A 26,242-nucleotide genomic window follows, 5' to 3' on the forward strand; every position below is an offset into this window, starting at 1 on the left:
TGGAAGGTGGCACAGCTTTGTGTGGGTGCAGTCAGCCCTTGCAGTTGGATGTGGTTCCTGCTCACTTGGATACACTGCTGGGGGGTGGTTGAGAGAGAACCCTTTTCTGGAGCTGAAGATCGACTTCTTGGCAGCCAAATGACGTGTGTTGCCGAAGAGCTCAAGGGCTGGGGCAGAGGGAGGTACCTCTCCCCCTTCCCTGGCTGGCACTGACCACTCCCCCCATTGCTATCTACTGGCAGCAGCCCCCCCTTTCATTCCTGAGGAGTGAGCAGAGCCCTGCCTGCTTGGGGGGGGGAGAGGAGGGGAGTAGGAAGGAGAGCCACAGCCCTTGGCATTATGTGGAAGGAGTGATGGGAGGTGGGCCTTCCTGTACCTTGAGTGATGTCCACTTTCTGCCTGCTGCAAGCAGAGGGTGCTTCTGGCAGGAACTGGGGGCTGAGGTAAGAACATAAGAATAGCCCCAGTGGATCAGGCCACAGGCCCACCTAGTCCAGCTTCCTGTATCCCACAGCAGCTGACCAAATGCCCCAAGGAGCACGCCAGATAACAAGAGACCTCATCCTGGTGCCCTCCCTTGCACTCTGACATGGCCCATTTCTAAAATCTGGAGGTTGTACATGCACATCATGGCTTGCAACCCGTAATGGATTTTTCCTCCAGAAACTTGTCCAATCCCCTTTTAAAGGCGTCCAGGCCAGACGCCATCACCTCATGCTGTGGCAAGGAGTTCCATAGACCAACCACACACTGAGTAAAGAAATATTTTCTTTTGTCCGTTCTAACTCTCCCAACACTCAATTTTAGCAGATGTCCTCTGGTTCTGGTATTATGTGAGAGTGTAAAGAGTATCTCCCTATCCACTCTGTCCATCCCCTGCATAATTTTGTATGTCTCAATCATGTCCCCCCTCAGGCGCCTCTTTTCTAGGCTGAAGAGGCCCAAACGCCGTAGCCTTTCCTCATAAGGAAGGTGCCCCAGCCCAGTAATCATCTTAGTCACTCTCTTTTGCATCTTTTCCATTTCCACTATGTCTTTTTTGAGATGTGGCAACCAGAACTGGACACAATACTCCAGGTGTGGCCTTACCATTGATTTGTACAACGGCATTATATTAGCCATTTTGTTCTCAATACCTTTTCTAATGATCCCAAGCATAGAATTGGCCTTCATTACTCCCGCCACACATTGAGTCGACACTTTCATCGACCTGTCCACCACCACCCCAAGATCTCTCTCCTGATCCGTCACAGACAGCTCAGAACCCATCAGCCTATATGTGAAGTTTTGATTTTTTGCCCCAATGTGCATGACTTTACACTTACTGACATTGAAGCGCATCTGCCATTTTGTTGCCCGTTCTGCCAGTCTGGAGAGATCCTTTTGGAGCTCCTCACAATCACTTCTGGTCTTCACCACTCAGAAAAGTTTGGTGTTGTCTACAAACTTGGCCACCTCACTGCTCAACCCTGTCTCCAGGTCATTTATGAAGAGGTTGAAAAGCACCGGTCCCAGGACAGATCCTTGGGGCACATCGCTTTTCACCTCTCTCCATTATGAAAATTGCCCATTGACACCCACTCTGCTTCCTGGCTTTCAACCAGTTCTCAATCCATGGGAGGATCTGTCTTCTAATTCCCTGACTGTGGAGTTTTTTCAGTAGCCTTTGGTGAGGGACAGTGTCGAACGCCTTCTGGAAGTCCAGATATATAATGTCTACAGATTCTCCTGTATCCACATACCTGTTGACCTTTTCAAAGAATTCTAAAAGGTTTGTGAGGCAAGACTTACCCTTACAGAAGCCAGGCTGATTCTCCCTCAGCAAGGCCTTTTTGTCTATGTGTTTTGAGATCCTATCTTTGATGAGGCATTCCACCATCTTACCTGGTATAGATGTTAGGCTGACCAGCCTATAGTTTCCCGGGTCCCCCCTCTTTACCTTTTTAAAGATAGGCATGACATTTGATATCCTCCAGACTTCTGGCTCCGTGGCCGTTTTGAGGGACAAGTTGCATACCTTAGTCAAGAGATCAGCAACTTCATTCTTCAATTCCTTAATAACTCTTGGGTGGATGCCATCAGGGCCCGGTGACTTATTGATCTTTAATTTATCAATGAAGTCTGAAACATCTTCTCTTTTAACCTTTATCTGACTTAATTCCTTGTTCAGGAGGGGCCATTCGGGCAGCGGTATCTGCCCATGGTCTTCTGCTGTGAAGACAGATGCAAAGAACTCATTCAATTTCTCTGCCATCTCTAAGTCTCCTTTTATCTCCCCTTTCCCTCCCTCACCATCCAGAGGGCCAACCGCTTTTCTGGTGGGTTTCCTGCTTCTAACATATTTGAAGAAGCTTTTATTATTCCCCTGGATGTTGCTGGCCATGCATTCCTCATAGTCTCGCTTGGCCTCCTGTGTCACCTTCTTACATTTCTTTTGCCACAGTTTATGTTCCTTTTTATTCTCCTCATTAGGGCAAGACTTCCGTTTACGGAAGGAAGCTTCCTTGCCCTTCACAGCCTCTCTAACTTGGCTCGTTAGCCATGCGGGCACCCTCCTGGATTTAGCAGAACCCTTTAGAGGTCATGGCTTCCTTGCTGGACTTCCTTGCTGGACTTCTGCTTTGAACATAAGAACAGCCCCACTGGATCAGGCCATAGGCCCATCTAGTCCAGCTTCCTGTATCTCACAGCAGCCCACCAAATGCCCCTGGGAGCACACCAGATAACAAGAGACCTGCATCCTGGTGCCCTCCCTTGTATCTGGCATTCTGACATAGCCCATTTCTAAAATCAGGAGGTGGCACATACACATCATGGCTTGTAACCCATAATGGGTTTTTCCTCCAGAAACTTGTCCAATCCCCTTTTAAAGGCATTTAGGCCAGATACCATCACCGCATCCTGTGGCAAGGAGTTCCACAGACCAACCACATGCTAAGTAAAGACATATTTTCTTTTGTCTGTTCTATCCCCCCCCCCCCCACACACACTTAATTTTAGTGGATGTTGCCTGGTTCTGGTGTTATGTGAGAGTGTAAAGAGCCTCTCTCTATCCACTTTATCCTTCACATGCATAATTTTGTATGTCTCAGTCATGTCCTCCCTCAGGCGTCTGTATAGATGTCCTCCAAAGCTGGTAGATGAAGGTTGATGATGTGCTGCGCGATCTTAATAATTCTCTGCAGAGCTTTTTTGTCCCCTGCAGAGCAATTTTCATACCTATGAAATGGCCTACTGGTTCTAGTGTTGGGCTTAAAGCTGGTAGATCTGGGTTCATTCCTATTGAGCCATGAAGGTTCCTGGGTGGCCTTGGGCCAGTCACAGTAGCATAGCTGAGGAGGGCTCACAGAACCCTGGATCAACCTCTTCTGGGGGGTAGTAATGCTGCCCCCGCCAGGGTCCTGGCCCCTCACTTGCCCCCTGACCCCTCCAGAGTTCTGCTCCGGTCATGACTAGACGGTATTCTGAGGCCCAGGGAGGCGGTTTGTGGCTAACCCAGGCCCTAACCCTTCTCAGGCCTTAAAAGGTTACTTCCGGTTTTCTCAAAAGACTGAAAATAACCTATCCAAAAAACCAGAAGGCTTCTGAGGCCCACAGAGGCCATGTGCCTGAGCCTCAGGAGGCCTTCTGGTTTTTTGGAAAGGTCACTTCCTGAAAGATTCAGCCTCCTGCCTGAGGGGAGTTCAGTCTGTAACTGCTGTGGCCTTCATCTTCACTCAGGTGCCAAAACCAGCCACGCTGCCGAGCCTGTGAATCTATGGGAGCACTGCCACTGGAGGAATGTCATAAGAGAGTGCCTCTGCTGCAGCTGTGTGCGTGAGAAGCGCATGGAACCGGTGAGTGGCCCAGTGTTACAGCAAGACATCCATTGCAGGGTGCACCTGCATTGCACCCTGGGGCCGGTGGCGGCTGAGGGGGGCCTGCCTTTGAACATCAGTTTTGATTCACGTATTCCCCTCCCTTCACACACATTGTTTTGCTGCACAACTGCCCTGTGCGCACTCTCTCTGCAGTGACTGGGAAGCAGAGGCTCCTGGAAGGCCATCCTTCTTAGGCTGCTGCAGTGCAAGAACCCCATTGTCTGATCTCGCTGACCCCTCCCTTCAGACGGGACACAGCGTGAGGCACAGTTTGCACCTCTGGAAGGGAAGGATGTCCATGCCCCCTCCCTCATGGCTTTTTGGCAAGGGCTCAAAATGTTTGTTTTACCTGGCATTTGGGTAATAAGTTGATGCCTGCCCTCTGTGCCTGTAATGGTGTTTTGGCTCTGCTGCCTCTTTCTGGACCACCCCCTCCCCGGGTTTTATCTTTTTTTATTAATGATTTTACTTATTGTTTTGATTCATTGTACATTTTATTGATTGTCTTGTGGTATGGCCTTGGGCATTTGCTTCAGCATGGAAAAGGCAGGACATACACTTCTTCAAAAAGAAATAAGTATGTGAAGTTAGGTTTTATTGCCCCAGTGTGTGTCAATCTTATAATCAGTGTTTCCTCTAAGGAGTCTGTGCCAGTGCACAGACCCCTTCATCTGTATGGCGTCATGACGAGTCACAACACTGTCTCCAGATGTTCGGCAATGATGTTGTTATGTTGTTGCCGAGCTCCACGCTGTGAGGCGATCAGCTGAGAGGTGCACGGCTGTACCTTGGAGGGAATACAGCTTACAATTATGGTGAACCTCCTTTGCCATTTCATTACCTGTTCACACTGTTTAGAGATTATTTTGGAGAACTTGATGATCCACTTTTTTCACCCTTCTGGATAGCTTGGTGTTGTCCTCTCACATCTTGTATCTCATTGTTACAGAAGGGAAAGGGCAGAATGGAAATGTGTTGAAATGAATCTGCAGACTTGGCTGCTTCACCTCTGACCACTGGCTTCAAGGGTTTGCAAACGGTCCCAGGTCCTAATGTAGAGCCTTGGGAAGCCTCATGTCTTGCTTTCCTCTGCTGTAAGGATTCACCAGTTATCTCTCTGCTTCCTGTATGAATCTATATCTCTGCTTCTAAATTTATGGAGGAGCTTTTAGTGAGGTCATTATCCAAAGCTTCTGGAAAGACCAAGATGACACCTAATCTACGCTTGTTGACATCCAGACTCCAAAAACACAACAGAAGACCTGTTGTTTTCACTGGACCGAACTGGGTCCAGTGAAAAGCACTTTAATGAAAGTGGCTGCATGGCTCACCTCACAGCCTGGCATTCAAGCAGCTTTTCCCCCTAGCTGAGTTTTAATACTAGAAGCTGGCCCTTTCAGCAATAGAGAGAAGTAGCTGCATGGGAGCACAACTGTAGGAGGGAGCAGGTTCTGCTGCTGTACAGCCCCCGTGTTCTTGAAGTCGTTGGGAAAAGGAGTCTAAATCAAGCAGAGTTGCACAGCAGAAGACAGTTTTTCTGATTGCTCCCCACCAACCCCTACAGGTTTGTGGTTAGCAATAACCTGTTCCATGTAAAATAGTGGAGAGCCAAATGGAGGATAAAATCTTAGAACTCAGAAGGATAAGCTTTGCTGAGGAAGAATCAGCAAGGCTTCTTCAAGGGTAAGTCTTGCCTCATAAATCTTGTACAGTTCTTTGAAAAGGTCAAGCGGCATGTGGATATAGATGAACCTGTGGACACTATATATCTGGACTTTAAGAAGGTGTTTGACACATTCCCTCACCAAAGGCTTCTCAGTAAACTTCACATTCAGGAAAGAAGAAGGCAGGTCCTCTAATGAATTAGATGTAATTTGAGCTTCCATAAAGACTGGGGAGGGAAGGACTCTCCCATGAGGCTGACAGCTCTGCAGATCCATTCAGTTCTTCCTCTTAAAACGTTTAGTTGCATTAGATACCTTCCAGGCCTTTGCATAGGAGGCTGTTGCCTTCATGCCCTTCATCAGACTTTGGCTTTGCAGCTGTTGAGGGTGGGGTCTGATTGTGGAGAAGGAAGATGAAGGTCTAAGGCAGCAGCTGTGATCCAGATTGGACCAGGGACATATGGCCTGCCCATGCAGGTGGCTGCTGCTGCTCAGCCTGAGGAACCAAGCCTGGAGCATCAGTTCTTTGGGGCCATTAGTCAGGCCCCTCTTGGGTCCTTATGTCACTTCAGCTGATGGCTGCTCCAGCCATTATCTGGGTAGCCCCTTCACTGCTGCATGATTCCCTCTACCTGGCAGCCAGTGTGGTGACTCGGGATGTACCAGGCCAGGACCTGCTGCCAAGGTCCTGAACTTGAGATCCCCAGCACTCAACTTCCTCTTGTGAGTCTCCCACAGCAAGGCACCTTGGGCTGGTGTTGTCTCATGCTGCCCCTTGTGGACTGGTGACCAAGAAGGAAATCCTCTGCCCTTGAAAACTGCCCTAATGTAAATATCTGCAATTTGCATAATTCTGTGTCTGGTAACAAGTTTCAGATTATTTGGGTTTGGTGGAAAAGAAAACATCCAGGTGCCTCCCAGCCTGCTTTTCCAACCCCTGAGCACAATGCCTGACGCTGGGGTGCTGGCTGCCACCCCAACCAGCTCCCCTCCCCATGAGCCCAGGAGCCTGTAGCCCTGGCTGCTGGGGGCTGTGGTCCTTTTGCCTGGTCACTGCAGCTCCCTCATAAGAGCAGCCCCACTGGATCAGGCCATAGGCCCATCTAGTCCAGCTTCCTGTATCTCACACTGGTGCACCAAATGCCCCAGGGAGCACACCAGATAACAAGAGACCTGCATCCTGGTGCCCTCCCTTGCATCTGACATTCTGACATAGCCCATTTCTAAAATCAGGAGGTTACACGTAGACATCATGGCTTGTAACCCGTAATGGATTTTCCTCCAGAAATTGGTCCAATCACCTTTTAAAGGCATCTAGGCCAGATGCCATTCCCACATCCTGTGGCAAGGAGTTCCACAGACCAACCACACACTGAGTAAAGAAATATTTTCTTTTGCCTGTCCTAACTCTCCTAACACTCAATTTTAGTGAATGTCTCCTGGTTCTGATGTTGTGTGAGAGGGAAAAGAGCATCTCTATCCAATCTATCCTTCCCATGCATAATTTTGTATGTCTCAGTCATGTCCCCCCTAAGGCACCTCTTTTCTAGGCTGAAGAGGCCCAAACGCTGTAGCCTTTTCTCATAAGAAAGGTGCAGCAGCCTGGTAATCATCTTAGGGCGCAATCCTAACCCCTTATGCCAGTGCTTTCCAGCACTGACATAAGGGCAGTGCAGTTCTAAAGTAAGGGAACAAACATTCCCTTACTTTGAAGAGGCCTCTGTGAGTACCACCCAACTGCAGGATGCAGCACACGTCCCTTTGGCACTGCTATGCCAATGCTGGAAAGCACTGACATAAAGGGTTAGGATTGCACCCTTAGTCACTCTCTTTTGCACCTTTTCACGTGCCCGATCTCGTCTGATCTTGGAAGCTAAGCAGGGTCAGGCCTGGTTAGTACTTGGATGGGAGACCACTTGGGAATACCGGGTGCTGTAGGCTTATACCATAGTCTTTCGAGACTGAAGGTTGCCAACCAACCAACAATGTCCTTTTTGAGATGTGGCAACCAGAACTGGACACAATACTCCAGGTGTGGCCTTACCATTGATTTGTACAACAGCATTATATAATATTAGCCGTTTTGTTCTCAATACCTTTTCTAATGATCCCGAGCATAGAATTGGCCTTCTTTACTGCTGCCGCACATTGGGTCGACACTTTTATCGAGCTGTCCACAAGGACCCCAAGATCCCTCTCCTGATCTATCACAGACAGCTCAGAACCCATTAGCCTATATGTAAAGTTTTGATTCTTTGCCCCAGTGTGCATGACTTTACACTTACTTACATTGAAACACATCTGCCATTTTGCTGCCCATTCTGCCAGTCTGGAGAGATCCTTCTGGAGCTCCTCACAATTGCTTCTGGTCTTCACCACTTGGAAAAGTTTGGAAAACCTCCCTTTGTGTCTCTCTCCAGTGCGGCCAGTCTGCCCTGCCAGCTGACAAGGATTCAGAGGCAGTCTGGAAGCGGAGCACCAGCTATAGCCCGTGATGGTGGGAGCCATTCCCCGACAGCCACGCCGCTTCTGGGGAGTACCAGGGTGGCAAGTGTCATCAGCAAGCTGCACTAGTAACCATCTGTTGCTGGGCTGGGGAAGCAGGACTGTCAGGAGAGGGACTTGGTTACCAAGGGGTGAGTTTTAAGCACAGTACTGCCTGCCTTGTCCCTTCCTGGGCCTCCTGCCTGCAGCTAAGCCCAGCCCTTTGATGTTCCAGGACTGGCCTCTTTGGCTTGCTCCAGCAAGAGCCTCGAGTCAGGGGGTGGCCTGCTGAGGTGCTGATGCTGCCCCTTGGCCAGGCGGCTCCTGCTCTGCCTGCCCAGAGCGTTCGTCAGTCTGGTCCTGGGTTTGGTTTGTTGGGGATCAAAGTAGGGAGCCCAGCTGGGGGGGGGGGGGTTGTCTGCTGTGCCTGTGTGCTAGCAGGCCTTTCATTGAACTTTTAGTTGAAAAGCGGTATATAAAATACTGTTAATTGGAAGGGAGCAGTATGGGTAGCCTGACAGCAGCAGGTGACTGCTCTTACTGCGGACAGGCTAGAAAAATCCAGGCCCCTGAGTCACCTGGGAGCCAGGCAAGGCATTGCTGACACCTCAGAATGCCAGGTGTGTGGACCCTGCTGCATGTGACAGTGGAGGTGCATGGATGGGGCAGGGGAAGGGAAGCAGATCTGGCCCAAGGGATGGGATTTATAAGTCTTTCCCCCATGTACTATTTTGCTGATGAAAGTTGCCCACCCAAAGTTGTAATTTGCCCTGAGAGGAGAAACATGCCTGTTTTCCTCCCTGAAGAAATGGGAGCTTGGGGGGGGCAGTTTTCATGAGGGAAGCACTGTGTGGGAGGGGGAAGGTTACCCCACCCCTGGTGCTGTGATCCTGACTGAGACTGGGCTTCTCATCCTGGAGTCACAGTGTACAGAGATGTAAAGCAGTGCTTGAAGCAGACCCGGCAGGGCCAGGTGTGACCGTGTCTGGGTGAGACTTGGCCGTAGAGGAAAGGGGGATGGGGGGTTTCTGGGGAACGTCTCTGACACTGAGCCTCTGGCCTTGTTCTTCTTCTCCTTCCTTCAGATGTGGCCATGCAGCACACTTTGTAGCGGGGGCTCATCCGAACCCTTGAACCTTGTGGCACTTTAGCGCCTGCCCCCCCACGCCCCATGCGTCACCTCAATGCCGAGGCAGCCCTCCCCCAGGAGTGCGGCACAGGCACGTGCCAGGCGGAGGAGGAGGACGATGACGACGACGCTGAGCCCCATCCCTGGCATCGACACCGGGGGGTCCTGATGGGCTGTGGCCCTCCAGAGCTGACGTGCCAGAAAGTGTATCAGGTCTCCATCTTCTCCCCACCGGCTGGATGCTCCCACCCTCCAGAGCAGAGAGCCCCCGGACGGCAGCCCATCAAGCGGGCCTGCCCAGAGCCGCAGAGGGGGGCTGAGGGCGAGTGGGCTGCCAAGAGAGGGCACTGGGAGGGGGATGCAGCTATTGAAGATGGGCTTCTGGTGGATGAGCTGTCCCTTGGGGGTGCTGCCCAGCACTTCTCCCACAGTGGCCTACGGGTGTTTGAGCACCGCCAGGAGGGGAGCTCCACCCACTGTGGGGGCTGGGAGCCTGCACCTTCCAGGGTCCGAGGGAGCACCACACAGGCGCCGCACACACCTTGCAGCACTTTGCACACGAGAGACGGGGCCTCCACCCTGTGGGGGGACTGTCCTATGGACTTGAGCCCTGCCAGGAGGCAAGAAGAGGAGAACGGGGGCTGGCAGGACGAGAGGGGCGGCTGCCGAAAGCTCCAACCTGATCCTGGTTTGCACAGACTTGCACATCGATCCTCGCTGGATGAGCCGCTGGTAGGCAGCGGGCATATGGACCCCAGCACTCCCCTGGTTGCCCAGTGCTCTGATGCCACTGGGCTTGGCCCCTCTGAAAAGACCCCCTGCTCTAGTGCCCGGCTCCTGGGGGGTAGCACAATCAGCTGTCCGGCCAAGCGGAAGCTGCTGCCCTCAGTTGAGGGGGCAATGGACACGGGCTCCGAGGATGAGTGTCTCTCGCCAGTGAGGAAGAAGAGGGCTCTGCCGTGCTCTGCTGTGCCAGCTTCCTGCCGCAGCACCGATGCCAAGGGTGCCCCCTTCTGGAACCACCTCCTTCCCGCAGCCAAGGTAAGAATGTGGTCCGTTTGCTCTGAGAAATGGAGTAGGCATGCGCTGGTCAGTGGCTAGCCAGTAGAGCTCTCTTGAGACGGGTGGATGGGAGAGGGGGCTTGGCTGCAAGGGGGAAAAAAATCTTGGATTCTTCCTCTTATACATTTTATCACAAAGTGCCTGCTCCACTCATTAGTCTTGGGTGACTACTCTCACTGGTTGAAGGTCCATGTTGTAAGTTCGAGAGGCTGGTGGAGGTGGGTGTCTAGTGCTGGACCCTGGAACAGAGGCAATGCCCTGAGTTGTTTGTGATGTTGGTGGTGCTGTAAACATAGCTCCCTGAAAGTGTGTGTGTGGGAGGGTGGAATCCACTGCAGAATTCTGGAATGAGTGCCAGTGGCCTGAAGTGTCCAGAACTGTGTTCCTTCTCATTCTCCTTTGGAGTGTTGCAGTTGTGGCACCTGTACTGCCAATTTCTGGAGCAGAGCTGCAAAAGTATTGGCTTTCCCTGGAATGCACTTGTGCACCTGATACTGGCACTTCAGATGCCTGGAGGTGCTCTCCTTTCTTGTTCCCACCTGGTGGTGGGGGGTGGGGTGGGGGCAGACTGAGCTCCAGCACAGGGATGACATTGGCACAGTGGAGCTCAGCCTGCTCCTGGCTATGCAGCTCTTTAATGTGGGGTGTGTGTTGAGAGAGGCCCCTTTGGTCCTTCTCAGCTGGGGAATAGCTCCAGTCCTGCCTTGTCAGGTTTGGGCCACACCTGTCCCTTCTGAAATCTGCAGGCCTCTTTTCTTCCTGGTGCTAGGAAGGTCTGCCTGCTTGCTGAGCATGTGACCCTCACCCCCAATGACCCAGCCAGCTGAAAGAGCTGGTACTGTGGTGGGGCTCCATCCAGGCCTGGGGTTTGCTCTCTGCCTGCCACTCCCTTCTCCAGTCCTGACCATGGTTGGGTCTGCTGCCACACAGGATGCCCCGTTGTGCTGCTTCTAGAAGGTCTGTGTCTCCAAAGACTGGTGGGACAGGTTGAATATGCCAGTTATCTCTTCAGACACTGGTAGTAGCTGGACATAGAAAAATGACCAGGGGGCATCCCACTGACCAGAGTCCTGTGCCTGCGACAAAGTCTCTGGTAGCACTTGTATGACTGACGCTCTTGTGGAGCTCACCTTAGGCCGCCCACCATCCTGTTGTATTTGCCCCGGTCCAAGACAGGGGCTTGGAGAGGCTCCCAGCTGTTCATTTTAGTCAGAGGTGAGAGCTTCTCTCTCTCTCTCCCTCTCTCTGTGAGTGTGAGAGAATCTGCTGAGAGGGCAGCTGGGTCATCAGGAGCTGCATATATGTGGGGAGAATCAGGTTCTGAGCCCCCTTCCTCTTGTGTCTTCACTGCTGCAGGGCTCGGTGAACCACAGTGCGACCGCTGCTCGCCAGCTGAAGGCTGGGCTGCGTCTCAAACAGTGAGTTTGCCCCTCGATTCCCCTCCTGCCTGCTAGTGCGTGACCCACAAGTGACCTATCCTGGGGTCTCCCAAGGAGATGCTGGCTTGCAAGGAAGATGAGAGTGCGCAGTCTGGGATCTGTGTCACATGTGAGGTGGGGTTGGGCATGCCCACTGACACCAGCCTTCTGCCCCGACAGGAGACATCTCCGCAGCAGCCTCCGCAGGAGCCCAGCAGGCAGCAGATCTCCCCCCATCCCCTGGGCCACAACCTCCACCAGCCGTGCCCTGCTGGGAAACTTTGAGGTAACAAAGCCTACCCTAGATCAGAACTAGAGGATTAACTTATCAGCTGTGAGGCTGATGGGGGGGGGCTTGGTGGAGAGTCTCCACTTTTTGCCTGATGGGAGGGGGCGTGCCTTTGTAGGTGGGGCTGTATTCTAAAGGAAGCAAGGGGGGAAGGACAGGTGAGTGTTAGTGTTGGGCCCCTACTTCTGTGCAAGCTGAGACAGGGGAAAGAACTCTAAGCCAGTGGTTTTCAAACTCTCTGGGAGAGTTTGAGCAGCTGTAAGTCATTGCAGGGGTGGGAGAAGGGGGCTGCAGGGGCTTGGCTGGACTTACCAGAGCCTCCTGCAGCCTCCTGGGGGTGCGGGGAGCCCTGCGCAACAGACTACAGGGCTCCCTGAAGCTTAAGAAGTGAAAGTGGAGCGATGGCACTCCACTTCCGGTTCTGCAGTGGCAGGGCGTGATTGCTCCATTTTCACTTTTGGAACATTGGAGGGCCCTGCAGACAGTCACACAGGGATCCCTGCACGCCCGGGAGGCTGCAGGAGGCTCTGGTAAGTCCAGCCAAGCCCCTGCAGCCCCCTGAGCGATGCGATCCAGGGGATCGTGTTGCTGCCTCCTCCTCCTCGCTGCCCCTGCCCCTTAAGGGTGCAGAGGCCAGGGCCCTCAGCCTGGGGCGTCTCGATGCCCCAGTTTGAAAAGCCCTGCTCTAAACTTTACAAACCAAGGGTGACCAGCCACAGAGGTCTGGCATGGCCCTGCATTACTGAATAGCCCTGGAAGTTCTTCTTGGCTTACACAAGAGTGTGAATTGCTGGGGGCGCCCTGCGGGAAACATGGGGCTGCATCCTCCTGTGCCCTTTCCATGCAGTGGAGGTGCTGCCTCTGGTTCTCTTGTTGTGGAGGATCATGATGATGTCCTTGCTGGATTGGGCCAGACCAGGGTGTTGCATTTTTCAAGACCTAATTTGTGGTGATGCTCCCTACACAGAGGTGCAGTTGCCCCACCAGCCTGTCCGGTGTTGCAGGTCCTGCTTGATTGATCAGAAGTGGAGGATTCATTCTGAATAAGCCTCTAGATTGCCCAGAGTCAGCTCCTGTTCTCAAGATGGAGGGGCAGGGATGACGACACATCAATTACGTTTGCTTCCACAGTTGTCTTGCCCTGGTGGAGGCGGGGACATCCTCACCACTGGGATTGACATAAGAACAGCCCCACTGGATCAGGCCATAGGCCCATCTAGTCCAGCTTCCTGTATCTCACAGTGGCCCACCAAATGCCCCAGGGAGCACACCACATAACAAGCGACCTCATCCTGGTGCATCTGGCCTTCTGACATAGCCCATTTCTAAAATCAGGAGGTTGCATATACACATCATGGCTTGTACCCTGTAATGGATTTTTCCTCCAGAAACTTGTCCAATCCCCTTTTAAAGGCGTCCAGGTCAGATGCCATCACCACATCCTGTGGCAAGGAGTTCCACAGACCAACCACACGCTGAGTAAAGAAATATTTTCTCTTGTCTGTTCTAACTCTCCCAACACTCAATTTTAGTGGACCAGAGGCAGGGCCAACGGAAAGGCGGGCAGAGCTCCACAGGCACAGGGATCCAGTCCCCAAACCGTCCCTGCCTTGCTGGAGTTCGACCATCTTTTGGAGCTGCTCCTCAGCTATTTCAAAGCAAAGGGAAAATGGTTCTCTTTAGCCCGTCTTGACTCCCTCCTCAGCGGGTCGGGTCCATTGAGTTCCGGAGAGAGAGGAGCGTCTTTGCCTGACAGATGCGGCTGAAGCCTGGCTCTCTCCACAGCAGAAACATTAACTGCCGCTTTTTTCAGCCTGTCTCCCGCTGTGAGGGAACTGGCTGCTTGGGCTGGCAGCGCCTGGTCTGCGCCTCTCCGAGGTGGCAGCAGGTTTGGGGGTGAGCAGCAGACCCCTGGATCGACCCGGCGCTATTGCAGTGTTTGGGGGCGATCAGGCAGGACTCTCCATGAGCGCCCAGAGCCTGCCCAACGCTCACAAGCATCAGGTCTACTTTTACCTTAGCAGGCGCCATTTTTTTTACCTCAGCAGTTGGGGCTGACAGTGCCTGGTCCACACCTTTCTGAGGTGGCGGCAGGTTGAGCAACAGAGGCAGACCCCTCCATCAAGGCACTATTACAGTGTCTGGGGCAATCGGCAGGACTCTCCATGAGCGCCCAGAGCCTGCCCAATGCTCACAAGCATCAGGTCTACTTCTACCTTAGCAGGCGCCATTTTTTTTACCTCAGCAGTTGGGGCTGACAGTGCCTGGTCCACACCTTTCTGAGGTGGCGGCAGGTTGAGCAACAGAGGCAGACCCCTCCATCAAGGCACTATTACAGTGTCTGGGGCAATCGGCAGGACTCTCCATGAGCGCCCAGAGCCTGCCCAATGCTCACAAGCATCAGGTCTACTTCTACCTTAGCAGGCGCCATTTTTTTTACCTCAGCAGTTGGGGCTGACAGTGCCTGGTCCACACCTTTCTGAGGTGGCGGCAGGTTGAGCAACAGAGGCAGACCCCTCCATCAAGGCACTATTACAGTGTCTGGGGCAATCGGCAGGACTCTCCATGAGCGCCCAGAGCCTGCCCAATGCTCACAAGCATCAGGTCTACTTCTACCTTAGCAGGCGCCATTTTTTTTACCTCAGCAGTTGGGGCTGACAGTGCCTGGTCCACACCTTTCTGAGGTGGCGGCAGGTTGAGCAACAGAGGCAGACCCCTCCATCAAGGCACTATTACAGTGTCTGGGGCAATCGGCAGGACTCTCCATGAGCGCCCAGAGCCTGCCCAATGCTCACAAGCATCAGGTCTACTTCTACCTTAGCAGGCGCCATTTTTTTTACCTCAGCAGTTGGGGCTGACAGTGCCTGGTCCACACCTTTCTGAGGTGGCGGCAGGTTGAGCAACAGAGGCAGACCCCTCCATTAAGGCACTATTACAGTGTCTGGGGCAATCGGCAGGACTCTCCATGAGCGCCCAGAGCCTGCCCAACGCTCACAAGCATCAGGTCTGCTTTTACCTCAGTGGGCGCCAACCCTGTCCCTTCCAGCTCTCCTTCACAATGTTCAGGCCAATCTGACTCAGATTCAGAGTTGCCCATTCCTCAGTAAAGGACAAAAAAAAATGGTGAGGATGTGGATAGTGCGGAAGCTCACATCAGTGGAAAAAACCTCTTTAGAGAGGGAGTTTTTTCCAGGATATTTGATAAGGTTATTAAGCCATTGAGCCTTAAAGCCTCAAAATGAGAGCCAGTGCTGCAACTTCTTTCTCCAGAAGGTCTCTTTCCTCAGGGTCCACTGAGGTCAGCAGAGATGCCTTTTTCCAGAACCCATCCTAAAATGATGGAGATGGAGTGGTCCTCCTCACTGCACAGCTAGTGAGACACCAAACACATGAGTAAGTTTTGTTCTCTTCCTAAGGGAATCTTAGATAAACTCAAGGTACCATCAGTGAATGGATGCACCTGTTGCAGCACTGTCTTCTCAGGCCGTGATCCCTTCAGATGGGCAACATGGCCCTTGTGTCCCATGCAACAAATGTCTTGAGGCGTAGCTGAAGAGAGCTTTCTAAACTATTTTGTTTGCTCTCAGAGCCTCAGAAGCCAATTTGTTTTTCTCCAGAGTCACCAATTTCTGGGAGGAGGAACACCACCTTATCCAAAGCAATCAATGCACTTTGGAAAAGGTATCCTTGCCAGCTGCTTTCTCAGCTGACTATTTCTTCTAGAGCTACCACCTCTAGTGTGGTGGCCATAAGAAATTTGTGGCTGTGCAATCTCAAAGTAGATTACTGGGGACTCTGTTCTCCAGATCTAAGTTATTTGGCAAGCATTAGACCTTGTTCTCATTGAAACAAGGACAAGAACAGAGCACTTCCCACAGTTTCCAAGACAGGGAAGACTAAAGCCAACTAGAGCTTTCGCCCCTTTCTTCTTGAAAGAAGGAACAGAGAGCTGTCCAAATTCAACCCCAAGTGACACAAATCTGGGAACTTCCACAGAAAGTTCCAGCATTCCCATTCTTCCAAGGCAGGGAATGAAGCTAGAGACAGGTTGGCACGATGACACGCATAGGGGTTTCTCACCCAAGATGCAGGCTAGGTTTCAGAATTATGTGCAGACCTGGTACAACACAACAGTGGTTGCATGGTTCCTGGAGACATGTCTCCAAAGACTATTCCTTGGAATTTGTAAGGAAACCAAAGGACAGGTTCTGGCAGATCTCAAAATCAAGGGATGCAAATAAACATGCAGCTATCCTAGCAGCCATTTACCATCTACCTCATATTGGGGCGATAGAGGCAGTTCCCTCTGCTGAGAGAGGTACCAGGGTTTACTTGGTGCTCTTTCCAGTGCTGAAGCAGAATGAAGAGAGGCATGGCATCCTAGATCTAAGGTGGTTGAACTGTTTTTGTAAAATCACAGAAGGTATCTGAGGTCTCCTACAAATCCTTGCACTTTCAGTACTGTGCCTTTCCCTTTGGGTTAATGACCTCCCCAAGGGGGTTCACCAAAGTGTTAGTGGTACTTTCGGAGCATCTCAGGCACAGGGGACTGTTTCTTTTCCCTCACCTGGATGACTTTTAAATAAAGGTGTCGTCCAGGGAGCAAGCAGAGCTCAACATGCACCAGTTGGTGCTCTGCCTGCAAACTCATGGTTTTGTGATAATTCAGTCAAACAGTTCACTGGTTCCCATCCAGATACTGGAACACCTGAGAGTATTTTTCAGTACCCACATTTTCCATGCCTTTTTGCCAACAGAGGGTCACAGCCACAATCCTCCAGATTCTCAGTCAAGTAGGCAGATATCATGACGCTGGTCCACCTGCTATGAATGTTGGTTCTGTCACGAGCTGGTCAACTAGACCCAATTCCACACCAGAACTCTTCAGGAGTGTCTCTGGTCCCACTCAAGAAGATAGAGAGGAGATGCCACTTCCACCCTCTGACTCCACCACCCCTGACCAGAGATTTGCAGTGGTGGGTGTACAATGGACAGCTGTCCAAGGGGTGAGTCTTCAGGACTGGCAACAAGTAAGCCTGACCAGCATATTTGGTTGGAGGGCCCAGCTAAATGGCAGAGTGATTCAGGGTCATTATTCCTCTCAGGAGATGTTTCAAAGCATCAGTCTCCTGGAGCTGAGATCTATCTGTCTTGCTCTTTCATCTCAGACCCCATTTCTGCCATTGTCATGTTCTATTAAGAACAGACAGCGCGCGCGCACACGCGCACACACACCAGCTGCCCACCACACTTCAGGGGATCATTCCCTCTACTGCATAAACATAGATGCAAGGTGGTATTTAGGGTTTCCTGAGACCTATTTCCCTTGATCAAACCCTTCTGTTTCTGGGGTATTAAACCTATTTATGTGCAAACCAGTTTTCCAAACAGAGTACAATTGTGATGCAGGTTTACAACCAGTCACACTAGTGTGTATGAGGATCCTGTCACAGCTCAGCAAGTAGTGGCTGGGGACTGGATCCCTGTGCTTGTGGAGCTCCAACCACCTTTTTGTTGGCCCTACCTCCATACTCTTCTGAGTCTGAAGGATGCCAGTGATTAATAATAATAATACTGGTATTTATATACCGCCTTTCTGGTCATCGAATTACTCCTCTGACTTTATTCAAGGTGGTTCACATAGTCAGGCTTTCCTTTTCCACCAAACCCCGGAGGAGATTTTTACAATAACAGAAAGGTTCTGTCTTTCAAGAACCACACAACATTTCAGATAGATCTTTCACAGTCTGGTGTCACTTCTGGTCCCCAGTTGCCTCCCACACTGGCTGACAAGCAGTTCCTTCATCTCTCACATGAAGGGCAGCCAAGACGCTCACACCAAAGAGCAGGTGGAATAACTCAGCTCAGCTTGTCAGCTGCTTCAAGGTGTTGCCATTCACAGAGCTGCCAGCGACCTTCAGATGTTATCTTCGGGCTAACAGAGGCTTTGACCTCTAGACCAGACCTTCTGCCCCAGGGCAATGCCACTGCCAAAGCAAGCACAGCATTGCCAGACCCCCCCCCCCGGGCCAGGAGACCCTTCTGCCATTGTACATGGAACCTGGAGGGAGGGAGACCACCCAGTTATGGACTGTCATTCCAGCATCTGTTGGAAGGATACACCAAAGCAAAGGTTTGTCAGTCAGGTCATATTGCAGAGTGCAGACTGCCTAAACCTCTTTCTTAGTGGCTGAGCTGTGCTGCCTTGCAAGTTGAGTTTGTGACATGCAGGTAATGGGGTGCTCCTGCCTGTCTTATTCCTGGGTCACCCTGAAGCTGGTGCTGGACATATTTGTCTATGAGCCAAAAAGCTGCTGAAGAGCAGGGCTCTGGAGAACCCAACAGTGCTGATGTGTTGCAAGACTCACTCACCTGTCCCACTGCAAACATCAGTTGGGCTTTCTGTAGCTGGTCAGTTAGAGAACCAGCAGCTGCTGTGAACTTGGGCATGAATCATCTGAAAGGAACATCAGGCCAAGGACCTTTGTTATCTGTATGCACAGATGGTGTGGCTCCCAAGGAGGATACCTTGCCCAGCCATGGGTGGAGAGGGCCCTGCCCCACCACAGTGCCAATTGCTCTAGTTCCAGGGCAGCTGCTGAGCTGTTTTGGGATTGTCTTAAGTCCCTCTGCTTCAAGGTCATGAAAACCTGACAGAGGTGTTCTTCCCATGTGACATGGAAAACTGTGTGTCAGCATGTGTGAGGGCAATTTCCCAGGGGCGATTCCAGCACACAGTCCACCCATCTCTGGAATGTCATGGCTGCCTCCTGCAGTCTGACCTGCAGAGTCACAGAGTGAAGGTAGGTCTGAGGAGCTTCAGGGCCCTTTCTTTAAGAACATCTGAAGAGCCCTGCTGGATCACAGCCAGCAGTTTACCAAACTGGCTAGTCAGATGCCCCAGTGGGGAAGCCCCCAAGCTCTTGCTGTCATATCCACTGCCTCATCTCAAGCGTGTTTTCTGGATCATGAAACCTCGATGTAAATCCCAATGGGATGGAAGATCTGCCACTGTCTTCTTTAACATGGTCTTCATAATTCTATTGAGCCTATCTGCAGACCTCACCACCACCTGCAGGTGTCTTGAGGTTGTGGAAGACTTTTGGGTGCCTGGGGGTGAAGGGGTGTAATCAGCCCCTTTAGGGTAATCAGCCGTGGAGCTGTCAGTGTAGTCCAACCTGTGAAGGAAAAGGCAGGATGGCCCCAAGCCATGCCAGTCGCCTGCTTTTCTTTAGAGGGTGGCCTCCAGACAAGAGGTTCATGGTCCACTTTGACCAAAGCACAGCAGTCTCCTTGGGGTGTCCAAGGCAGCAGCCTGATGAAGCTGGGGTTCTGAAGCCTGGTGCTGGCACAAGAGGGCCTGGAGGGGGCCCAGCTATTTCCTTTCTGGCACCCAGAACAAAGGCAGCAGCATTCTTTTCAGCTCTGAATCTGGAGGGGAAAAAGGATTCGGTATTTTTTTTTTAGATTGTGAGCCCTTTTGGGACAGGGAGCCATTTAGTTATTTGATTTTTCTCTGTAAACCGCTTTGTGAACTTTTAGTTGAAAAGCGGTATATAAATACTGTTAATAATAATAATAATATCCAGACTGGAGTTTTCCATAGCCCTGGTGGCTCATCCATTGTGGATGCTGTGGACTCTACAAGCACAGAAGGGCAGTGTGGCTCTGGGAACAAGAGCCATGTTGTGTCCCGGAATTGCTTCTCAGCCATTGTGATCCTCCACCAGCTCAGGGTCAGCTTCAGGGTCCTGGGGGGAGGAAGTTGAGGGCCCTGTGTTTGTGTGTACCCTGTGCCCCTTCCCCATTACCCGGTGGGTGGGGTGGCAGGGGGCATTCCTCCCAACTTGGCAGATGTCCTGCTGCCACTGGAGCTGTCCCAGATGCATTGGCCTCTGGGGTGGGGGTGAGGAAGGGGACTCTTCCTCTCCCCTCTCCTCGGCCAAGTATGGAGACCTTCCTGCTGTTGGCATAAAAACATAAGAAGAACCCTGCTGCATCAGGCCAAAGGCCCATCTAGTCCAGCTTCCTGTATCTCAAGTGGTCCACCAGATGCCCCAGGGAGCACACAAGACAACAGACACAACCTGTGTCCTGGTGTCCTCCCCTGCATCTGGCAATCAGAGGCAGCCTGCCACTAAAACCAAGAGCTTGCACATACCTACTATGACTTGTAACCCGTAATGAACTTTTCCTCCTGCTAAGGCTTGTTTCCTTGGCATGTTGTGTCAGAGATCTTGACACCCAACTAGTCCTTGGTTGCAGGATGTGTTGGCATCCTTCAGTCTCAGAAGACTATGGTGTCACGCTCTGAATGGTGGTTCTGGAACAGAGTGTCCTCTCCAGTGCGCGAAGCCTGGGTAAAGTAGGTATGGAGGATAGGCTGTTACCCATGCAGCAAATCCCCTCTCTCCATGTCGCTGAAATGGTCCAATGGAAAGGCAGAGGCCAATACGGTTGGTTCCAGCGGCGTCGCAGGAGTTGCCAGAACGTGACTGTGTTCAGCCATGAACTGCCTCAGGGACTCCGGCTCTGGATTTTGCCTCGATGTTGACTCCTGAAGCCTTTTTCATAACTGGATGTAGCCACAAGGCAGTGGAGGTTTGGGATCAGAGTTTTCCTTCTCTCAGATGAGCTGCCTTCCCAGGCTAACGAGTCCCATCTACCCAGTGGCTGTTTAGTCGCCTCTTACAAGTACAGCCAAACTGAGGGCCTATTCTTATCCCCAGCCCCCAGGATGTGAGCCTGGCCATTGTGGACAGAGCAGCTGTCTGACCACGGGGAGGCGAGTGCTGGCCCAGTACACCTAGCACCCATGTTCATTGCAGGCCTTGGGATGTGTGCTTGCTGCTCCCTCTCCACTAAGCCCCCTTTGTGCCTCCTGAGTGTCTGGGGAAGCAGGCCTTCTCTCTCCCAACGCTAGTGGTCGGTCACCACTTGCCACCAGCTTCCTTTTGGCACAATAGCAGGGAGTGGACCACGCCTGCCACCCTCCCCTTTTCCTGCAAGTACATGACAGAATAGGGTGGCTCTGCTGCCTTGGCCTGAGAGATCTTCAGGTCGCAGGCAAGCCCAGGAGGCATTCAGGAGTTCAGCCCCCGGTGCTGCTCTGGACCAGCCTTGGCAGGGGCAAACGAGTAAACCGGCCCAGTCGCCACTGAACAATGGGGGGTGGTGGAGGAAGATTGTGTAATTCACAAATGAGTCAAGGGGCTTCTTCATGGTTCTCTCCCCTGCTGCGCTCAAAAGGTGCAGGAGCTGCAGCAGGGGTTTTATGGTTCTCGTGGGAGAAGGCTGCTAAGGTGTATCAGCAGGAGTGGGGTGGGGGTGGGGTCAGCAGAGGCCTGCATCTCCCTGGATGGCCAGAGGGGATCCTTGTGAGCCTACCTCATTTCCTGGGGCCATCTGTGTGGGCAGAGGAGGCTTTCTCTTGATTGAGAGGAACCTGCTTTCCTTCTCCATGCAGGAATCCATGCTGAAGGGGCGCTTCCCACCATCAGGCCGGATTGAGGGCTTCACTGCAGAGATTGGAGCCAGTGGCTCCTACTGCCCGCAGCACGCCACGCTGCCTGTGGAGGTCACCTACTTCGACATCGCAGAGCACAGTGCTCCTTCACCCTTCCTGGTATGTGGCTCATGCTGAGGGGGGTGGGGTGGGGGGAGGAGCAAGTAGATCTCCATCAGAATGTTGTCTCTTTGCTTTGGTGGGGGGGGGGGTAGAGAGGAGTCCCAAGCTTTCTGTTCCAAAAGGTTTCCAGGAGCGAGGCCTGGGACTCTTCCCTTGTCTGCACTGTCTCTGCTGGCCTCCACTCTTTGCACCAACAGTTTGCCACAGGGCAGCTGGATGAGAAAATGGGTTTGTTACTCTAGCATATCCCCTCTTGCGGAACTTGCTCTAGAACACCTGGCCATGGTGTGGATTGCTGCCATCCAAGGCCCCCATAGGCTGCAGTGGGACTGGCAAATTGGCCATGGTAGTCCGGGCTGCCTCTCTGAACCCCTCTTGCTTGTTTTGCCCCTGTTAAGAGTCTGCTTGAAGCCTCTCTTCCGGCTCATCTTGTGTTCTGTCCCTGCTCTAGGGAGTCATTGATCTGGAAACCTTGGGAAAGAAGGGTTACAGCATCCCCAAGACAGGCACCATCCAAGTGGTGAGTCACAGGGACCCTGAGGGGACAGGCAGGCAGCTTGGCTCAGATCCTGTGCTACTGTTATTGGAGTGAGAGGAAGGGTTGTGTGTGCATGCATTGAGGAGGGAGGAGGAGGCTGGGTCAGCTTGGAACTGGGGGGGAGGAAACCTCTGGGGTGAAGAGTTCAGGCTCTGTGTGTGTTGCCCATCATAAAAGCTCCACAGAGCAATCTTCTCCCCTCACCCGGCTCTTTCCTTGCCTTGATTCACTCTGCCATTCCAGACCTTATTCAACCCGAACAAGACCGTGGTGAAGATGTTCCTCGTGACCTACGACTTCCACGACATGCCTGCCAACCACGTCACCTTCCTGCGCCATCGCATCTTTCTGGTGCCTGTAGGGGAGGGGGAGGAACCCAGCCCTGCCCTTGAGAAGCTGCCTAGGAGGGTGCTGTGCTATCTGATGCACCTGAGGTAAGGGCTGCAGGGGGGAGGGGAGGGGAGGGGAGGGCTCAACAAGGAGGGGAGGGGAGGCTGAACAAGGGTCATAGTGCATCCATACCCCTCACTGTTTTCTAGCAGCTGAACGTGGAAAAACCTTGGTAGTTTGTATCCACTGCCACCATCCCAGGCTACAGAGACCAAGCAAAGAAGAATCACCTGGGGAAAAAAATAAAAACCCTCCCAGGAGAGCACTGAATCCCAGGGGTTCTTATTAAAAATCAAACCCACAGTAGTGCCTTCAGGGCAGAGAGGTGACAATCTACTGAATTACCTATAAGTGACCTGTAAATATGCATGATGATTAGGCAGACAAAGGTCAAAATATAACTAGTTTATGAAAAGTTCAAAAGAAAAGGGTATTAAGAAAAAGGGAAGGTGGGATGGTAAAGTATGAGCGGCTGTTGGAAAATACCTGAGCATGGCTGGAAGCACAAAGAAACTTTCACCAAATGGATGCAGTAAGCATTAATGCCCAGCCACTGGAGCAGGGATGCTACTCAAAGAGCTTGGGCTACAGGACACCCCCCCCCCAACTCATGAAGTTTGCCCACTGGCTGGAGTTGGTTAGCATCCAGGAAAATAAAGTAATTCCTTAACACAGTGGTCCCCAAACTTACTGTGCTCATGGCACCCTGCTGTGATGAGAATTGTGCGATATATGGACCCAGCATCTGCAGAGCCGGTAAGAAGAGGCCTTTTGGGACATTGGATGGTGCCCAGGACACCACAGTTTGGAAACCTCTGCCTTAATGTGATCTAGCTAGAAAACGGTCCTTGGCTTACGCTGTTTCTGCCCAACATTGCATATATGCAACAGGGACCAAATGTGTACAGCTATGGGCTGGACAAAAATCGATTAAGCTACTTTCATTGTTCAAGGAATCCAGTCCTTGCACTTTTGGGTGAGCAAGTGGATGCTCCTTTCTGAGCTCCCAAGAAATGGGCAACTGGCAAAGAAGAACCATGGACTTCCTGTAAGCTGATGCTTATATACCAGTGCTTGGATAATGTCATCAAGTTACCTGGCGGGAGGAGTGGGACCTGCATGGGTCACTCCATCCAACCCTTGTCCTAGAACAGGGGTGTCAAACTCGTTTCATACAGCGGGCCAGACTGCATTCAAGATGCCTGCTAAGGGCCAGAAGTGATGTCATTAGGCAGGAAGTGATGTCATTGAATAGGTCATAACCAGAAATAAGCACTTTTTTCTCACTTAGGAACTTGCTAGCTACAGAAAATATGCAAATCTTGATTATATTTCAAGATATGGAAGAGCCCCATTATCATATGGGCTGCCCTTTCAGCAGTGACAGCTCAGCAGCTGAGAGTTCAAATGAAAAGCTTCTGTAGGCCACATCTGGTCTCTGGGCTTTAGGTTTGACACCCTGACCTAGAGGGTGTGGCTGCCCAATCACTATGCATATGCCAATTTCAGTACTCCAGACATGAAGGAATTCCCCAGCCTACACATGCATGTGGGGCTACAAAATGGAGTTTCAAAGGCTGCTTGCCAAGGATGCCTTGGCAGCATTCTAGGCTGCTGAACCTGTACAAGAGTTTCTGTTGTGATACGAAGTTCAAAACTAGAGGAACAGAGACAAAAAAGGGGAAGAGCATGGCATTCATTGCCACTTGCCCATTTGCACTGGAACATTAGCAGAGCCCGCACTGCTAGATCTCATCAAAGGTGCATCAGTTCCAGCATTCTGTTCTCCACTGTGACGAACCAGAATTTTCAGGGGAAGCTCTGCCCTTCTGCCACTGAGAGGTATGCTGCCTCTCACTGGAGATTTCGCATGAGTAGTAGCCAGGGGTGACAAGAAAATCCCTGTGCTCTTAAGGACTTGAAGCTTGCTTTCAAAACAGGTGAAAGTTGAGATCTCTGGAGCTGAATTATCTGTCCTGCACTGGCTCCGTATTTGTGTAGCGCATCTGCAGATGACCAGATCACATGCTTCTGTGAGGTTCCTTCCCTTGTGGCTGTCAGATTTGTACTAGCCTCTGGTAAGCTGCTGCCTGGGAAGAAAAAATTATGTGACTGTTCTCCAGAATATCAGTGGGAAAGAGGGACCATTTTGGGTATGTATGACTACTTAGCTGGGGAGGGCAGGTGGCGATGGCTTGCCCCACTGGCCTTCCCTGGGGACCAGATTGTGTATATTGAGAAGGTGCACTCTCTCTCCATTCAGAGGACCCGATACTGTCAGTCCACAGGTCACATCAAGTCTGTCTTCTCCTCCCTCCATCTGGCAGAATGTCTTTGTTCCCTAACCTGAGCTGACCCCCTATGGAGATCTTCCTACTGCTCAGTAACCTGAAATCTTTGCCTCCCTAGATTCCACAGCTCCAAGTCGGGGAAGATTTACCTGCATGACAACATCCGCCTGCTCTTCTCGCGCAAGTCCATCGAGATTGATTCGGGGATCCCCTATGAGCTAAAGTCCTTCACAGAACTGCCACGCAATCCCTGCTACTCGCCACGCACCTGAGCGGCGGGGGAAGATGGTGCTGGGCCTAGACAGAGCACTTTGGCCAGCTGAAGAGGAGCAGGAACGATTAGGGCCCCCTCCAGGCTGACTGAAGAGGTGGTGGGACGAAACTGCCACAGCCTCTCTGTTATTTATTGTCTTTGTTGGGTGTGGAGAAAGGGGTCGAAAATGCAGTGCATCTGAAAGCAGCAGTAGTGGTTGTGCCCTATGCGACTTTGCTGAGCAGCAAGAGGGCACCGGGCGGAGTAAGGCACCTGGAGAAGCTGAAGGAATGTGGTGGTGGGGATGCTGGGCCCTGCACAGAGATGACAAGGGACCCAGGGTGTCTGAGGAAAGGGGTGGAACATGTCAAAGCTGAGGAGCGAGGCAAGGGGCTAGAGGGAGGGGGAGGGAAGCTGGCTGTGTGCAGCTGCTTCCCAGGTGGGTTCTGTTTAGACTTTCTACTTCCTGAATCCTGAGGCACATGCATGACAGGGGGGGGGGGCATGGTGCTCTGGGATGTTCATGGCCTCTCCCAAGGTTGGGGTGGGGCTTAGGCAGGAAATGAGCCAGTGTGCGATCGTGCAGAAGAACTGGCACCCCAGAACTGTGGTTCAGCAGGGGGTGCAGCTCAAACATTTGCCTGCAACCCTGTTCTGCAGGGCCTGTTCCCTTTCCTGAGAGTGAGCCCTGACTCGGCCCAGCTGCTGGGCTGGCACAGGCAGCGCCCTGGAAGCATCAGGTTCTGCTGTGACCCTGAGGGAACTCAGGCTCGCCCTGGGAGAACTGCTGGGTTCAGCGCGGCTACAGCCAGCCGTCCCTTCTGCCCCTTGCCGCTGCTATGGGGTGGAGGGGGCTGCAGGCTGTCGGTGATTGCTGCTGAGACCCAGAGTGCGGGCGGGCGCCGTTTGCAGAGGCGGATAGGCGGCCTGGCCGCGCCTCCACCCGCAGCAGCGGGCTCTGCTGGCCTTGACCGCATGCGGCGGGAGGGCTGCGCTGCTTTCTGTCTCGCAGAAGTTCTATAAAGGTGTTTGGAAGCAAAGCGGTGTCTTCATTCGTGTGCGGGTCTGTTTCTCGGCCGGCCTGCAGAGGCGCTCCGAGCGCAAAGCTTCGGCGCCGGCGGCCGGACGCGCTCCGTGGCCGCCGCGCGCCTGCCAGTTCGCTCAGCCCCGAACAGAGCGCGTCTGCCCGTGCAGGGAGGAGGCGGCGGCTCCCGCGGGCCCTCGAGGAGGGGAGCG

The 26,242-nt window shown here is 52.3% G+C and overlaps 1 protein-coding gene across 5 annotated transcripts in view; it reads left to right on the forward strand.

Annotated features, from left to right (window-relative positions):
- Nucleotides 1–26,046, forward strand: part of ATOSB (atos homolog B) — a 41,645-nt gene extending 15,599 nt beyond the window's left edge. For all 5 annotated transcript variants that reach the window (XM_066616104.1, XM_066616102.1, XM_066616103.1 and 2 more), the window contains 9 exons: nt 3,721–3,836; nt 7,945–8,160; nt 9,094–10,178; nt 11,556–11,617; nt 11,798–11,903; nt 21,373–21,531; nt 21,986–22,054; nt 22,316–22,506; nt 24,872–26,046. In XM_066616104.1, the coding sequence (XP_066472201.1) occupies nt 9,180–10,178; nt 11,556–11,617; nt 11,798–11,903; nt 21,373–21,531; nt 21,986–22,054; nt 22,316–22,506; nt 24,872–25,025 (1,740 nt within the window). In that variant the 5' untranslated portion in view covers nt 3,721–3,836; nt 7,945–8,160; nt 9,094–9,179 and the 3' untranslated portion in view covers nt 25,026–26,046. The remainder of the gene's footprint in view (nt 1–3,720; nt 3,837–7,944; nt 8,161–9,093; nt 10,179–11,555; nt 11,618–11,797; nt 11,904–21,372; nt 21,532–21,985; nt 22,055–22,315; nt 22,507–24,871) is intronic.
- Nucleotides 26,047–26,242: the final 196 nt, after the last annotated feature.

This window comes from Tiliqua scincoides, chromosome 2 (genome assembly GCF_035046505.1).
Source record: "Tiliqua scincoides isolate rTilSci1 chromosome 2, rTilSci1.hap2, whole genome shotgun sequence".
Lineage (NCBI taxonomy): Eukaryota > Metazoa > Chordata > Lepidosauria > Squamata > Scincidae > Tiliqua > Tiliqua scincoides.